General features: G+C 34.0%; 1 protein-coding gene across 1 annotated transcript; it reads left to right on the forward strand.

Annotated features, from left to right (window-relative positions):
- The first annotated feature begins 37 nt into the window (after positions 1-37).
- LOC132742197 (uncharacterized) lies at positions 38-12,014 on the forward strand. Its single transcript, XM_060730529.1, has 8 exons — positions 38-179; positions 621-1,124; positions 2,148-2,387; positions 3,657-3,880; positions 5,338-5,444; positions 5,991-6,079; positions 6,696-6,824; positions 7,593-12,014. Exons 2-8 carry the CDS (start codon positions 656-658, stop codon positions 9,638-9,640), a joined length of 3,306 nt encoding a protein of 1,101 aa, XP_060586512.1. The 5' UTR covers positions 38-179; positions 621-655; the 3' UTR covers positions 9,641-12,014.
- The last annotated feature ends 4,932 nt before the right edge of the window (positions 12,015-16,946 follow it).

The raw sequence follows: 16,946 nt of genomic DNA on the forward strand, positions 1-16,946 counted from the left end.
ATCTACCGATGAAATAATCATTTAAGATAATACTTTAAACCTTTTTTACAATTAGATAAACCATCTTAAATGTACACGGAAGGTAATTTACGATACGGGTTTTACCCTTTTAAGTACAAACATGCGCAGTTCTGAAGTCACCTGATACTGGAATTTACTACTTTCGGTTTGTTAAACATGTAAGTTGAACTTCTGATATTTTCATTTTTCGTTATAATCTAATAATATCTTATTTTTTTGTGATTGGAAAATATTTTCATAAGTTTGATTACTGAAAATATTGAAAAAGTACGGTGTAGTTAAAAACAATGTACTCGATACATAAATTTTAGTCTGTACTTTCGGTTTACAAATAGTTCGGCTAGTGTTGTTTCAGTATCATTCAAACATATAAATACATATATTATATGTGGAAATTGTTCACTTATGACTGTTAATGCTTGTGGTATTGCACTTATAATAATACCGACGGAATTATGTCCGTTTTTGTTAGATCCTTATGCGCAATAGGGTGAATTTCGCTATATACATGTATAGCGAAAGGTTAAATTCATAGCAGATTTATTTAATGGGCACGAACGAAGAGTAAGAATTTATGCTTCATTGATCACCGCTTTCAGGCACGGAAACAGATGAGAAATCAAAGTTATCTGTCATGGAGGAATCTTCAGGGACAGTTTTTGCCAACACATTTTCCGATTCTGAGGATGAAATTGAAACTGATGCCGAATCTGCTAATTATGATGCCGGGGTTGAAGTAAGAGAAACGAAACATGTGTCCCATCTGGATAAAGTTGATATAGATTTACCTGTGGGTATGAGCAATGAACCGTCAAAGTCTGAGGGACCTCATGTATTAGAGAAGCACAAGCTGACAGGTGATGAAAGAAAAGACGCTCGTGAAGGTTCAGATCGTGTACTGGAAGCGAAACAAAACATACAAATGAAGCAAAGGTACACAGATAATCTGAGCCATGGATGGGCATTGTACGAAGATGACCTATGGTGTATGCCTTTAACATGCAACAAGAATGGGCAGTCACTGTCATCGAAGAAGCCACTGTCTTCGAAAGGATCCAAGAATTATTCAAAGAAGTTGTTAATGAAAACAATGAGACAATCAAGTAAAATTTATTTATTATTTTTATAGACTGTTTTATATCCTTAGTAAATACAAGTTTTTTTATATGCATTTAGTTAATAATAATAGATGATAAAAAGACCTAAATGGTAAAATGTATCAAATTAACACGGAAACAAATTTTCTTGAAATGTTAACAATATTGTATTCTTACGAAAATCCTATCATTACACGATGAAAATGATTATTTTCCGTGATAGATTTTATAGTGCATTATCTTTCAACCACTGGCGACAGTAAAAACAACTGAGAATGAAAGACCAATGCCACCATATTCAATGTAGCCAGACACCTGATCTATACATATATCGATCATTTTATGCCCCGCCATTGTATGTATGTGTGTGCGTGCATGCGCGCTCATGTGTGTAAAAAACTTCATACATATATGTCCGAGCCATAGCGTCTGCATTTACGAGTACGATGTGTTGCGCATGCAAAGGTCACAGCAAAGGATTTATCTCAGTCAGACGGTGTGTCATTAGCAAAACCTATTTCTGCAATTTCAAGGGCAATGTTGGACATGATGGTCAAAGGTGAAATAGTGTTTATCCAGTATACTTTTCGTTTTATGATTTTTTTAGTCATTGATGCATTATCAAAATATTTGGCAAACGTCTCCACCCAGGTCAAGGTGACTTGGAGGTAAAAAATGTCATACTGCGGGGTGTTGGGGGTCATCGTTTTCCTATGGACTCATTTTGGTTTCATACTGAAATCCCTTACCCTACTTTCGATCGGCGGCAAATTCAATTTCAAATTCGATGATAAAAAATCACCAATTGTAAGGATTAGATATAAAATTAGTTATGTTATTATGTTGCATACAGATGTAGGAGATATGTCAAACAGTATTTATATACACGTTTCTTTACACTAAGAATATAAAAGTAAAAAAAATATTCTATGTAAATTAACAATGTTACATTTGTATTCAAATGAAACATTGTTATCATACGCATATGGTTCTTTATGGTGTATCGATAACGATTATTTTTCTTCATAGAAAAGGGTATGTACCGTTTGATTTATGTTTCACCAATGACCATGATTGCCAGAGAAGCAAAGAAAAACGGATATGACTTGGCAACATTTATGGAGACATCAGAGTTCATCGGTGGACCTTCTTTTCAATTGCCTTGTATGCAGTGTTATGAGAAAAACGGCGGGAAATTGAGTGGTGGCTTGAGCTCTATGTTTGACGGTATGGGCCAGGGAGGAAGCAGTAGTAATGGAAAATGTTTGAGTAAATATATTGCTTACATTTTACGTTTATTCAAGGAATGTGGGTGTTTGAAATAATTTACAAATTCATGCAGTGATTAAACGATACCGGTAATTGTGAAAATGATTAAAATTTGATATACCCTTTTTGTATTGTTTTGCATAGTAGAAAATATATGAGCCGCGTCATGACAAAACCAACATAGTGCGTTTGCGACCAGCATGGATCCAGACAAGCCAGCGCATCCGCGCAGTCTGATCAGGATCCATGCTGTTCGCTATCAATTTCTCTACTTTCTATAGGGTTTGTTAGCGAACAGCATGGGTCCTGATCAGACTGCGCGGATGCGCAGGCTGGTCTGGATCCATGCTGGTCACAAACGCATTATATTGGTTTTGTCGTGACGCGGCTCATATGAAAAGTTTTGAAGTTAATCTATGCTTGCTTATCTCAAAACGGAGAAATCAGGGATCGCTGGTTCGATCCTAGGGCATGGCGTCATTTCTCCGCGACAATTGATATCTGACATAACCCTTGTGGCTTATGGTTGCCTCTAAGGATTGAGGCATAAGAATTGCAGCCGCCGTTTATTCCCGCGTAATCGTAAAGAGGCGACTAAATGGGTTCGAATTACTGGAGTCTATGCATCTCTTAGCTCCAACAGGTGAGGTGGTTTTGACCCCTGGTGTTGCGTTAAGTTTGTAACACACGAGGTTAGCCAAAGCTATATTTCCTGTTTCGGCATTATATCACCTTAATTGTATTGGTGCGCCATAAAACCAAACAAATCAAAATCTCGGACATTTAGTCTAATGGTTATTTGTCTCTCTGTTTCATGTGAGATAAGTAGTTGGTCACTTGCTGGTTAGTTATCCAGAAGTAAAATACGAGTGATGGATATCGTTATGTAATATGCCAGGCATAACTTTGAATAAAAGGCAACGCATGGTGTTATCTGTTACTAAAACGATACCCTAAAGATATTATAGAGGGATTTAAAATTCTATAGTTGAAAGATATTTTACACCCAATAAAAAGATTAAGGAATGCATACTATACCGATGGATTTTTAAAGAACAGATAAGGCTCTTACAAGATTAATAATTCAGAATTTTTCATACTTAGTTTATAATTCTGCCCCAAGTATTTTATTTGTACATGTATGCAATGTATTGATTCTTTTACGACTGGGATGGTTAGTTCTTTTACACATTTATCTTGTGCTTTGACAATTCATATACTGATAAAACATTTATTTGTTAATTTAACATATTTTTTTTCCTGTATAAGCCTGTGGAGGCCAAGTTCAAACGCTAGCGATGTTTGGTAAAATGATACGTCAAATGAGGGAGAAGATTGAAGCGAAAGGTTTAGTTCCTCATGATGTATACCCGGACGGTAACTGTTTGTTTGCTGCTATAGTTGATCAACTTCGTGTAATGGGCGATTTCAGTTTCACACCACACACGCTCAGACAATCTGCTGTGGAGTATCTGAAGGAAAACCCGACCGCAGTAAGTGCATTTTCAATTATGAATTCCGTGTAAAGGTAATTATCAAAATTGAGTACTTAAGCTCGTCTGTGTAATAAATTTAAAGATCGTTCAATATAAAATCCACCACCACGGGTGCATAACCATTGACGTGACCTAAATGAGGTCCGGATCCACTTCCTTTTTTGCTTAAAGGAGATCGGATGGCTTAACTTCAATGTAATGATTGAATTCTTTGAATTCTGAACACTTGCCTGTCTGAAAAGATCAACTTCCCGAAGTGTTTTCATGCTGGACTTATTTCCTTTGGTGACATAGCACGTACCATTCTTCGAGATATCACAACACCGAAAAGAAATTCTCTATTGTTTTAAACTTATTCACTGTGATAGTGTGTCAACTAATTAATGTTTCAAACATCTGGGTTTGTATAGAACTGAGGATTTTATATAATAATAAGCATTGGTATCAGGACCCTAAAAAGTAAAATCACTTTGCTGACGAAGTTATAAAACTGAGCATGAAATATACGTCTCAATTGAAAAAAAGTAAATGAGCATAATTGTGAACTGTTTATCTGTTTTTGTTATGTAAATTTCAACATATTTTTGTCTCGTCTGTTGGTCATATCTCGTGGGTTGGTCAACCTCACAGACATCCGCGGATAACTTACTCGTAATTTACAATGACTCTATAAGTGACCGGCTGCTCACTGCAAATATTTATTTCAGCGGTGAGAGACAAATATTAGACTCATTATCCGAGATCAATTGGAAACGCGAAATTTTACATCGAGTATCGAACCAGCGACCCATGTATTACAAACATGATACTCTGCCTGTTAAACGAAAAAGGACGCATCTTATATTGACTATTTGTTCTGAAAACAGCTGAGATATTACATGATATAAGAGACTATGTTTAATGCGGATGTTTAGATGATAAAATTCCAAAAGCTTGACCAGCTGGCTCTTTAGCGTGTCATATGTTTTAGCACTAATGTATACGCGGGACCTCGATTTAAAGACTGATTCGAGTAATTTTAGTTGGCCAGCCCGGAAATTGAACCCACAATGTCGAGATTACAAGTCTCACGCTCTACGGGATTGAGCTATGTCGGCTTAGGCAAGAAAAGCAAATTGTTTAAGATAATGCAGCATCAAATTGCCACCGATATTAATCATTCAATAGCCCGGTTACAACATTAAAATGATCAGGAAAATGAACACTTTAGCAGACGGCATTTTAAATTTTAGGGGTGTTTCAACAGAAACTGTGTCTGAGCGACTTCAGTTTGTGACTTTATAGATGCATTCGCTACCATCATTCTATTAAACTGTAATCTCTGGACCTTGAATAAGGTTTCTATGGTAAACAGGCATATTTAAATTTCGAAGCAGTAGCAAATCAAAATAATCGTATTAAGGAAAGGTACATTTCAAATGTTGATTGTATTCTTGCTTTTTCTTTCGAAATAGGACGACGGGACGCCTTTAGAAATGTTCCTCACCGACGATGAAACCTGGGACATGTACTTAGCACGCATGAGTGAAGACGGCGAATGGGGGGATCACATGATTCTCAGGTACGTTGATTTACTAACGCATATCGAACGTTCAACGGCAATCTTATATAACATAACGTAATCGCATGTTATTAAACATTATTTTCCCTTCTTTTTATATATAAGTCTATATCTAATTAATACAATAAAAAACACACTTTTGTGACGAAATCTAAAGTGTAATAATTAAAATTGTTAAGTTGTGTATTCATATCATTATACATATAGCTTATAGTAGTGTACAGCATTGTATAGTATTGTACGGCAACAAAAGATTGCGTTTTATTTCTAACATAACAGGAAACATTTTTCACATTACTTATACTAACTTTTATATAAATATATTTTGAAATGGTATGAATATAATTGTGTGTCCGCTTCCTAAAAGATAATAAAATGATTTGAAATGAGAAATTTTACATTGATAACGCATCTTGAAGTTCGTTTTTCTGATTCATATTAAAGAAGGTAAAGAAAATAATATTCTTTTATTATAAAAGCATAGATTCAATAAAGTATATGTGCAAATTAATAAACCTAGAAAAGAAAGTGAATATACTATTTCAGAGCAGTAACTAACGTTATTAATAAGATGATAGTTATATATGGTGGAACCAGCGGACAAAGCGAGACAATCCTATCTCCCAATCCCAAAGGTAAGTTTACCATGACCATATCGCTGAGGCTATAGGTTTTATCTGCGAATGTTTAGAATTTTAAAGAAAAAGGGGCCAAAACTTATAAGGATTTAAAGTTCAAATATGAATTAAAGAACGAAATGTTTACATTTTTGTCGAATTAATTAGTAGCTTAAAATGAAGCAATTTATCTCTTTACTGCAACGATAGACTTCATAAGTTTTTCCTTTTACTTCGTAATTACTTTCGAAAGATTTGAAGGTATAGATTAAATATACATGTATCACATATGAGACAAGTGATGTGTTCAGAGATCATGTTCAGTGATGTATTAGCATCTGTTAAGTCACAATAACTTCATAGAAACTGCAATCTAGAACGTCATGATATTATTGTTTACAGCAGCCAGATTCGGTTATGCAGAGAAAAAACACCTGATTAAAACTCGAAAATATTTCTCAACACTTAATTTCTTAGACGGACTTTAGTTTACATTTTATGAGCTATGCTTGGGATTTCAATATGAGAATAAAATAGAACATTTACCTTTTGCAAATGCCGATCACTTTCGATTTTAGTGGGGTATGGGTTAATGTCATGTATTAAGTCCGTGTATTCGTTTTATTTGGTACAGGTGAGACAGATTCTGCAGAAGCGGGAGAACTGAATTCACAGGATGAGGGCACTATTTATCTAGGTCATGTCAGTGAATCACATTATATAAGTCTTCGGCCAAAATGTTGGAGAGAAGACCTAAGAAAAGGTATAATTTCAAAGTTTTTGTTTTCAAGAATCAATTGTAATCCATATTTGTAAAAATGTTGTTTTTTACTTATGTATATGTAACCCTTTTATATCAAGAACTTAAACGTTGGTTTTAAACTGTCTTTTAACGTGTATAAAGCTATATATATCTTACCTTAAACTTACATCTCTTTTGAGTTTTGAAAGAAAGAATACTTCTGACATACCTGGATTACAGTAATTTGCGAATGCATACAAGAAATCATTGCTAAACATTTAAATCTCTACTTAAATTATCTGCATTGTACTTTTCCTGAACATTCTATTCTGTTTTGTGAACAATATTCGTGTAGGGCTTCTGTATTACATCTCTATCAGAAATCATCCATATGATTATAGAAACAACTTAATTTTTCTGTTTATAATTTTTATAAAAAACGTTTATCTAGATATAGCTTTAAACCCTGAATGATGTCCGTAAAACAATATAATTTGAGATTAGGTTTATTTTATTTCCTTGCTATGCAAACAAAAAACAACAATCAAACATAAAACTTGAACAATAAAGAAAATGCTTTGCAATGATAACAACATATGAAAGTTTTATTGATTAAAATATAGAAGCAAAGATATGTTATTACAAAATGATATTTACACGATTTCAGGGCCTTATTGCGTCTATAAGATAATTTCACATTTCAGTAATGCACTTAATAAGTTTTTGATATTGTTTTATTTTGTTTGTTTCTTTTAATAACATTTTAATATGTAGTTATAACATTTAAAGGTTTCGAACAGAGCAGAAAGTCAGCAGAATCTGTATCAAGAAAGGTGATGTTGGCAAGCTGTCCGGTTAACCAAATTGACTTCATCTTGAGACAGGCTTTCCGGATGGATTGTATTCAAAATTATGGTTCGGATTTGATAGATACTTACTATCCTACTATTGAATCGTCTGATTGTAATATTGACATGTTTGGTTCAGGCGTGTGCAGATTGATTCCATGTAAAATGAAGAGTTCAGCTTTGGGTCCTGACATAAGCATGTTTTTCCCGTCAACAAAAGAGGAAGAAAACATAAATGGTTGTTTTCAAGAGCATGTTTTTACTGTTTTTAGTGTTCCCAATGATACAAAAATTGTTACAACTTTGACATCTGCAAAGGCAGTAGATCTTATCGCCGAGAATGATGCAAATCTTATTGGTAATTTAAAGCTTATCCCTAAAATACCAAAATTATGGAGAGGGCAAACAATAGTATGTGAAGAAAATTTGAAGAAAATTACGTATTTGAAAGACTTTGGATTAGATTTTGACATTGGAGACGAACTGTTGACTCCGACGAATCTTAAAGGTGACACTACACATGTTGTAAGTTTAGCTTTTAAAAGTGATTGGCCGTCATTAGCCGACGAATGGCCTCGACGAAACAGACAAAGTGGTTTTCCTGACGAATATACAATACAGGCCGTTGTAGATGGAGGCTGTCATGTAATTGCTTTGACATTAGATACCAAATTGTCAGATGTAATTGATGATCCTATCAATTTCCTTGTCTCTCAAAATGACCATACCTGGTGTTATACATTCGCTGCTGCAGAAAAAGAAATATGTCGTTTCCTATCAGCTGAGCAAAGAAATACTTTTCTTGTCTTTAAAGCTCTAGTTGACGATACATTGAAAGACATACCTTTCCCGCCTTCAGTTGTTAAGAGCATATTCTTTTACGCTTGCGAGAATATCGAGAAACAAAACTGGAAGTCGAAACCTGGCGAATGCATTTTAATTCTTCTTAAGAAATTTGTTGAGGGTTTAAAAAATCATCATATTCAACAGTACTTTCTTCAAGAGAAGAACTTATTAGCTTGCATTCCAAAGGAAGTAATAGACGAGTGTTGCGAGAGGTTAGAGTGTGCAAGACGAATGCCTGTAGTTACCTTGTATTTCCTGCTAGATCAACTTAACATAATGTCATCAGATGTAGGTGGTTTTGTAGAAGGAATTATTGAAAACATGAAAGTGGATTCACAAGCATTTACTACTGGAGTCATTGCGAGCAGATCTTTACTTCCAGTATGCACTGAACTGATGGAAAATATGATTTATGAAGATGACTTCCAATCAGCTTGGTTAGTTTTTCAAGATGTAGTAGAACAAGAAGGCGGTGATTTACAAACACATGGCATTGATTTGATGAAAAGACTGTTTCACGATTTGCATATAGGTTATATCTGGTGTTTTGCTTTGTATATTGACATCAAGCGTAAGACAAACTTGACATCAAAAGCTTGTGATGGGTACAACACTGTTCATGTTACTGAAGTTTTCGGCCCAGACTGTGTTGATGAAGTGCCAGACACATTGGTTCCTGAATGCTTTAGCATAGAAAGTGGTGACTTGATCTTTGCTTCAACGGTGTCAGGCATTCTGTCTGATACAATTAGTGGGAGATTATACATAAAGTGTATGAAGTTTTATCTAACGACCTATGGGGTATTGGCAGGAGACTCTCTTGTTATATCAAAGTCTTCTCACCAAGCATCTATGACCAGAAGGTTGCTTATAAGTCAGTTACAAGACGTTTATGTACGACTTTTTAATTTTTGTTTAAGCAATGGTATACCTGAAGAGTTTCGTGAGATGATGCCAGTATATACAAAGATTGTTGAAAGGTTAGGTACGCAACAATGTATAGGAAATCTTGTCCGCATGTGGCGATATCTCGGTGAAAACAAAAAAGCTGAAGAGGTTAGTAAAAGATTGGGTGCCGGTAAGGAAGGAAATGTATTCAAAAGCTTGGTAAGTTCGATGTTTAATGACTACGAACTTGACTAAAGGATATTCATGGAAGAACTGCAAGGGACTGAGCTCAACCGTCACTTAATTTTAACTACAGAGTAAATATATGCATTTTGAATGGGATGCATGAAAGCAATAGATAATAAGCTAATAAATCTACTTTTTATTTTGTGTTACATTACGCAACATTATATAACGTACATGTACGTATATATAAATTACAATGAAATGAAAGTTTTTGTGTGACAAAATATTTATTTTTAACTTCGAAATTGAAAAAAAAGGATAAAACTTTCAATAAATCGAATGAATGTAATTTTGGGTAATATATAATCGTTAAATAGACTTGTGTAATTGATTCGTAATAAGCGTGTGTTGTTCATGATAATGATATTGACCGACAGTGCATAAGATTTGTTTGTACACATTTTGATAACATTGTTTTTTTTGCTTAGTGTTTACTACAAGCTTTTGTTTTGTTTTACATAATTTATTCACCTTTTCATTTTATTTAAATCAATTACAGTTATGTATATGCTACGTACATATCATTGCGGTTATGATTTTTTTCTATATGACTATTTGAAATATATCATCACCAGCGCGTCCACTCTAGTATATTTTCCTATATATTCCTATAACTTGACCATTGTTTTATAATTCCCTATATTAAGGCCATGACAAATCCTATATTTTGATTGCATGCCTATATTTTTTTGATGGGAAATGAGTGGATGCCCTGCATCACATGAATTCCATTGTATCTCAAAAATGTGAAAATTAATATTGTATATTCATATGTGTCGTCAGTTTTTGTTTTAACTATTTGACTTAATAAAAGCACTAAAATGTTTAAAAATGAAAAAAACAATGCATGAAATTTACCAACGCCATTAATAAACTAGAAAATATTTTCGTTTTTTTCAAAGAAGTTTCGTTATGCCTAACGCTCTGTAGGAAATAAAGAAATAAAAGATGTATTTGTTATCATGTGTATAAACTAAATCAAGTAATGCATTTACAACTATTTTTTGATAAAATTTGACTTAAACTGACTTATTTTTGTTGTTGTAAAATGTTTTGATTTTATCATGTACATACTTTAAATTGACCTGAAACAACACGCTTTGAACTGACCTGATACAAATCACTTTGAATTGACCCGATGCAATACACTTTGTATTGACCTGTAAAACATAATTATTTTGAATTGCCCTATAACACCACATTTTGAATTGACCTGATAATTAACCTGAACAATACGTACATTTGATTGTTTATTCATTTTGAAAAACACACGGGTGAAGCAAATATTTAAGTTGTTCTAATCTTTTCAGCCACATTTCCTGTCTGAAGCCAAATATTATAAAACAACCTGAAAAAGGGTTACAGTAACAACAGTTTTGTCAGGTTTCATGTTAAGAAAATGTTATCAGTATTTATTTATATAAATAAATTTTTTAAGATTAGAAATATTTTGTGCTTTAGTGAAAAGTACCTCCGAAATATTTTGATTGATCTTTTAGTACTTGTTTTGACATTAATAATAATGATAAATTGGTAATAACGAGTTTGTTATGTTATAATTAGCTCTTAAAATTAAGGGTGTCAGCTCTCTCTAGATGTTATTGACAATGTTGATAAGGTGACAATCAAAACTCTAAACCTACTTTATTTTATACATGGACTTGTCAAGGGTTCATGTTTTAAAGTTTGAGGACATATCCTTAAGAAACATTTGAGCCGTGTCTTGACAAAACCAACGTAGTGCGTTTGCGACCAGCATGTATTCAGACCAGCCTGTGCATCCGCGCAGTCTGATTAGGATCCATGCTGTTTGCTTACGAACTCTATAAAAAGTAGAGAAACTGATAGCAAACAACATGGATCCTGATCAGAATGCGCGGATGCGTACGCTGGTCTGGATCCATGCTGGTCGCAAACCCATTTTGTTGGTTTTGTCATGACGCGGCTCATTTAAAATTATAGAGCATAGTCAGACTGTACGGGATGCAAACTGACCTGACCTTATACTGCTTACAAAGGCTTATTACTCTAGGTTTTAGCAGGGAAGGTCTAAAAACCTTTACATATTACAATTGGACTTAAGTTCAGGCTTTTCGCATTTCGTATTGTTTTCTTAAATTGAGCTATATTGATTATTTGATGTATTTTTTACATATTTGATCTCCATTTGTAGAAAATTGTAGTATTTTTTACCTATAAATCTTTTAATCTTAATATTATATTATGCTAGATAGCGTGTTAAAATATTAACACGATTGGAGCGTTTACAGCGTCATTGCATCAATTTTCATAACTATATGACAGAATGAATTTATATATCTTCTTATCAAATAAATTGTTCATAGTTTGTATCGAGAAAAATAAAAAAGATTCATTAAAACGGGACAAGAGACTTTTTTTATTTGTTTTGTTCTTGTGTTTCATTTTTGGTCATAAAAGTGCTAGATAAAAAGACATATATTTCAAATAAGCATGGACTCATGCACTACATTAGGTTTTTTGAGATTGAGTTTATTTCCTCTGGCTCTATGTAACATTTAAAAGTGTGTCTAGTATATTAATGAAATCATTTTTATACAAAACATATTCGAATGTACTACGAAGCGCTAGTAAAATTGTTAATCATTGCTATACAAAACATATTCCAAATGTTTACATACCGAAGCACTACCAATATGCTACGGATAAACTCGTTGTTGGAACATGAAACATCTTCAGTATTTCACATCCATTTGAAATACTTATGTGGGTGTTTTTGTGAATGTTATTTCAATCTGTTTGTTATTGTTTGGTGTCTTGCTGAGCTCCTAAACGGTTGCCCGGTGTTGATGGGTTGTGTTGGGAATGCCTTTAATGAAATGCCACCTTTTCTTTTGCGATTTTCAATAATTTGAAATTGTTTTCATTGCTCTGGAGGTTTCTCGAATTCCCAAGATTTTTTATAAATACAGCAGCAGGTCTTTTTGCAGGTCAGGCAGTGTTTTTGTATTTTCTTGTCCTTTTCCTTCGAATCGTTGCTTCCGACACTTGGAATTGACGATTCAATATGACTTCGCCGCCGGTGATATTGGGAGTGTAGGCACCTTCCACGTTCGTAAGACGTAACACGTATACTGTAATACAACATGATTGACAGAATATCAGAGAAAGAAATAGAAATACGGTCTTACATTAAGAATCGTTGTTTCCTTGGCATAGAGTGTTAAGACATTCTTGATATAATCAGTTCTGTATATGGACAAAATGAAATGATATGGGTTTATTTCGACTGAAGACACACCCCATGCACGTCGGGCAAATACAGCAATGGCTGTCGAGATTGTTGCTTAAGTGAAAGAAATATGTAATACCGCTGCAAGTACACCACTAAACAAATAGCTAGTATATTTGGCATTTCATTAGGAGCAGTTCATACCATTCTTAAACGTGATTTGAAAATCAGAAATGTGTGTGCTAGATGAATTTCCCATTTGCTAACAGATGAGTTGAAAAAGCTTGCGTGCAATTCGCTAAGTTGTTGTTTCCAAATTATATTGTACGTTTTTTTTTGCAAAAATTCGTCACAGGTATCGAAACATACGTTCATTTTTGAGCCAATTTAGCAATAAAAAAATCAAGATTGTGGCGACAAAGTCTATAAAAAGACCATGAATTGAAAAAATGATCCATTAGTATAAAAAGGGTAATGCATGTCATTTTCTTTGAATCTTAGGGTCCCGCCATTCAGGTTGCTGTCGTAAATAATGCAAATCTGTTAGTGTGAAATTTAACAAGACAAATGTTTTTCTTAAACTGAACAGATACTCTCGAAAATGAAGACCTTCAACAGGTTTAACCAATGTCAGATTGCTGCTTAACAACGCGTCATCGCACAAGGCGTCTATAGTACCAGGACTTTCTGAAGCAGAAAAAAATCGTTGAGCTCCCCCATCCTCCTTACTCACCTGACATTGCCCCTTGTGACATTTTGTTATGCTCCCCGAAAAAATTTCGGGGGAGCATATAGTCGCCGCCTTGTCCGTCCGTCCGTCCGTCCGTCTTTCCGTCCGTCCGTCCCCTTTTCTTGTCCGGGACATAACTTTGAAACAACAAGAGCTATCAACATGAAACTTTGTAGGTAGATAGATCTCATTGAGTAGGTGTGCAGTGCACAAGAACCGTAACTCTGCCTTGCCTAATTTTTGAATAACCCCCCTTTGTTTATTTTACACTTTGAACATTGTCCGGGACATAACTCTAAAAGTATAAGAGGTATCAACATGAAACTTTGTAGGTAGATAGATCTCATTGAGTAGGTGTGCAGTGCACAAGAACCGTAACTCTGCCTTGCCTAATTTTTGAATTATCCCCCTTTGTTTATTTTACACTTTGAAATGTGTCCGGGACATAACTCTAAAAGTATAAGAGGTATTAACATGAAACTTTGTAGGTAGATAGATCTCATTGAGTAGGTGTGCAGTGCACAAGAACCGTAACTCTGCCTTGCCTAATTTTTGAATTATCCCCCTTTGTTTATTTTACACTTTGAACTTTGTCCGGGACATAACTCTAAAAGTATAAGAGCTATCAACATGAAACTTTGTAGGTAGATAGATCTCATTGATTAGGTGTGCAGTGCACAAGAACTGTAACTCTGCCTTGCCTAATTTTTGAATTACCCCCCTTTGTTTATTTTACACTTTGAAATTTGTCCTGGACATAACTCTAAAAGTATAAGAGGTATCAACATGATACTTTGTAGGTAGATAGATCTCATTGAGTAGGTGTGCAGTGCACAAGAACTGTAACTCTGCCTTGCCTAATTTTTGAATTATCCCCCTTTGTTTATTTTACACTTTGAACTTTGTCCGGGACATAACTCTAAAAGTATAAGAGGTATCAACATGAAACTTTGTAGGTAGATAGATCTCATTGAGTAGGTGTGCAGTGCACAAGAACCGAAACTCTGCCATGCCTAATTTTTGAATTATCCCCCTTTGTTTATTTTACACTTTGAAATTTGTCCTGGACATAACTCTAAAAGTATAAGAGGTATCAACATGAAACTTTGTAGGTAGATAGATCTTATTGAGTAGGTGTGCAGTGCACAAGAACCGTAACTCTGCCTTGCCTAATTTTTGAATTATCCCCCTTTGTTTATTTTACACTTTGAAATTTGTCCTGGACATAACTCTAAAAGTATAAGAGGTATCAACATGAAACTTTGTAGGTAGATAGATCTCATTGAGTAGGTGTGCAGTGCACAAGAACCGTAACTCTGCCTTGTCTAATTTTTGAATTTTCCCCATTTGTTTATTTTACACTTTGAACTTTGTCCGGGACATAACTCTAAAAGTATAAGAGGTATCAACATGAAACTTTGTAGGTAGATAGATCTCATTGAATAGGGGTGCAGTGAACAAGAACCGTAACTCTGCCTTGCCTAATTTTTGAATTATCCCCCTTTGTTTATTTTTACACTTTGAACTTTGTCCGGGACATAACTCTTAATGTATAAGAGATATCAACATGAAACTTTGTAGGTAGATAGATCTCATTGAGTAAGTTTGCAGTGCACAAGAACTGTAACACTGTCTTGCCTACTTTTGGAGTTATTGCCCTTTGTTCATTTTGACACTTTGAACTTTGTCTGGGACATTACTCTAAAATTATAAGAGATATCAACATGAAACTTTGTAGATAGATAGGTCTGATTGGGTGGAAGTGCAGTGCTTAAGAATCATTACTCTGCCTTGCCTTATTTTGAAGTAATTGCCCTTTGTTTATTTTTACTTTTTGACTTTTGTCCTGGACATTACTTTAAAACTATTAGAGATATCAACATGAAACTTTGTAGGTAGCTAGATATAATTGGATAGAACTGCAATGCTTAAAGAACCTAAACAAAGCCTGGTCTAATTTTGGAGTTATTGCCCTTTGTTCATTTTTACACTTTGACTTTTACCCGGGACATAACTCTGATATCATCAGGAAACTTTATAGATAGATAGATCTCATTGAATAGAAGTGCAGTGCAAAAAAAAACATAACTCCGCTCTGCCTAATTTTGGAGTTTTTGCCCTTTGTTCATTTTTTTTTATACTTTCCTGTGTCCAGAACCTTCTCGGGGAGCATCACCCGGTTCAACCGGTTCTTGTTTTGAAAGCTATAAAATACCTTCAAGGTCGAAAATTTGTTCAGCGTTAACACCTCGGTTCTGTAATATCCCAGTGTTTTCATAACTTATACATAAACAATTATGAAAATGCGATCAAAGATTGGATCCGGAGACTGAAAACTTATATTTCTACCGGATGTGAATATGTTGCGTGAACAAGAAAAAAATCAGCGAAATCTGTGAAAATAAAAAATAAAATAAAACACATTTTCGATCATTCAAGAGAAAAAAGTTGTAAATATGAAATTAAATATAACATAAAAAAGTCAAACAAAACAAGAAAAAAATATCATAAACCATCCTTATTTTACTTTTCTACATATTATATATGTAAATGATATATCTGTTCTTTAAACACAAAGTTACATGATAGTCTATTGTACTAGCGATTTGAACACGATATGCTCATACATGTATATGCTCATATTTGTGTACCACACATGTCCATTGTTACTTGGTGGCAGCTTATATCGATTAGATCACTTTTTGTAGTTAAGGCAAAATAATAAAGACCAACGGTACCAGATTTAAGATTCAGATAATAATTTACATAATTATCATGTGCGATTAATGACTAATTTTGCAATATTTATCACCAAATTTGACTGATTTTGCAATATTTATCACCAAATTTGACTGATTTTGCAATATTTATCACCAAATTTCTTTCTACTCTGTGACTAAGGCAGTAAGAGCTATTTTTCATATTTTGGCTTAACTTTGGTAATTTATGTGGACTGTAAGTGCTGTTCGTAAATACTTTCTTTGTTCACTTTTACCTTTAATAACATTTTCAAAATTTTCATGAAAATAAGAGTTTTGGAGACATGTTGCTTTAAGTTAATTTAGTTTTATATTCTGGCTTGTTTTCATCTAGGTGTTTAACAGTTTAAGATTATCTTCCAAAATTTTCCTTTTATTGTGTTGTCATAATATCCAGAAAGGTACTCATCGCCATAACTCTGATCTATCTTTTGTTTTTTTTGTCACTCAATAAAGTTTAACCAATCTTATATTTTATTTGAAAAAAATCAAAATACTTCTTTGATTCTTTGACAAATCATTTAAACATTCGGCATCCATTTTTAAAATATTAACCCCCACAGGTTTGTCATTTCTTGAGATGAAAAAATAAAGTAATTTCAGAATGCTAATGTC

Source organism: Ruditapes philippinarum, unplaced genomic scaffold (genome assembly GCF_026571515.1).
Source record: "Ruditapes philippinarum isolate M1 unplaced genomic scaffold, ASM2657151v2 ctg236_1_1_1_1, whole genome shotgun sequence".
Classification (NCBI taxonomy): domain Eukaryota; kingdom Metazoa; phylum Mollusca; class Bivalvia; order Venerida; family Veneridae; genus Ruditapes; species Ruditapes philippinarum.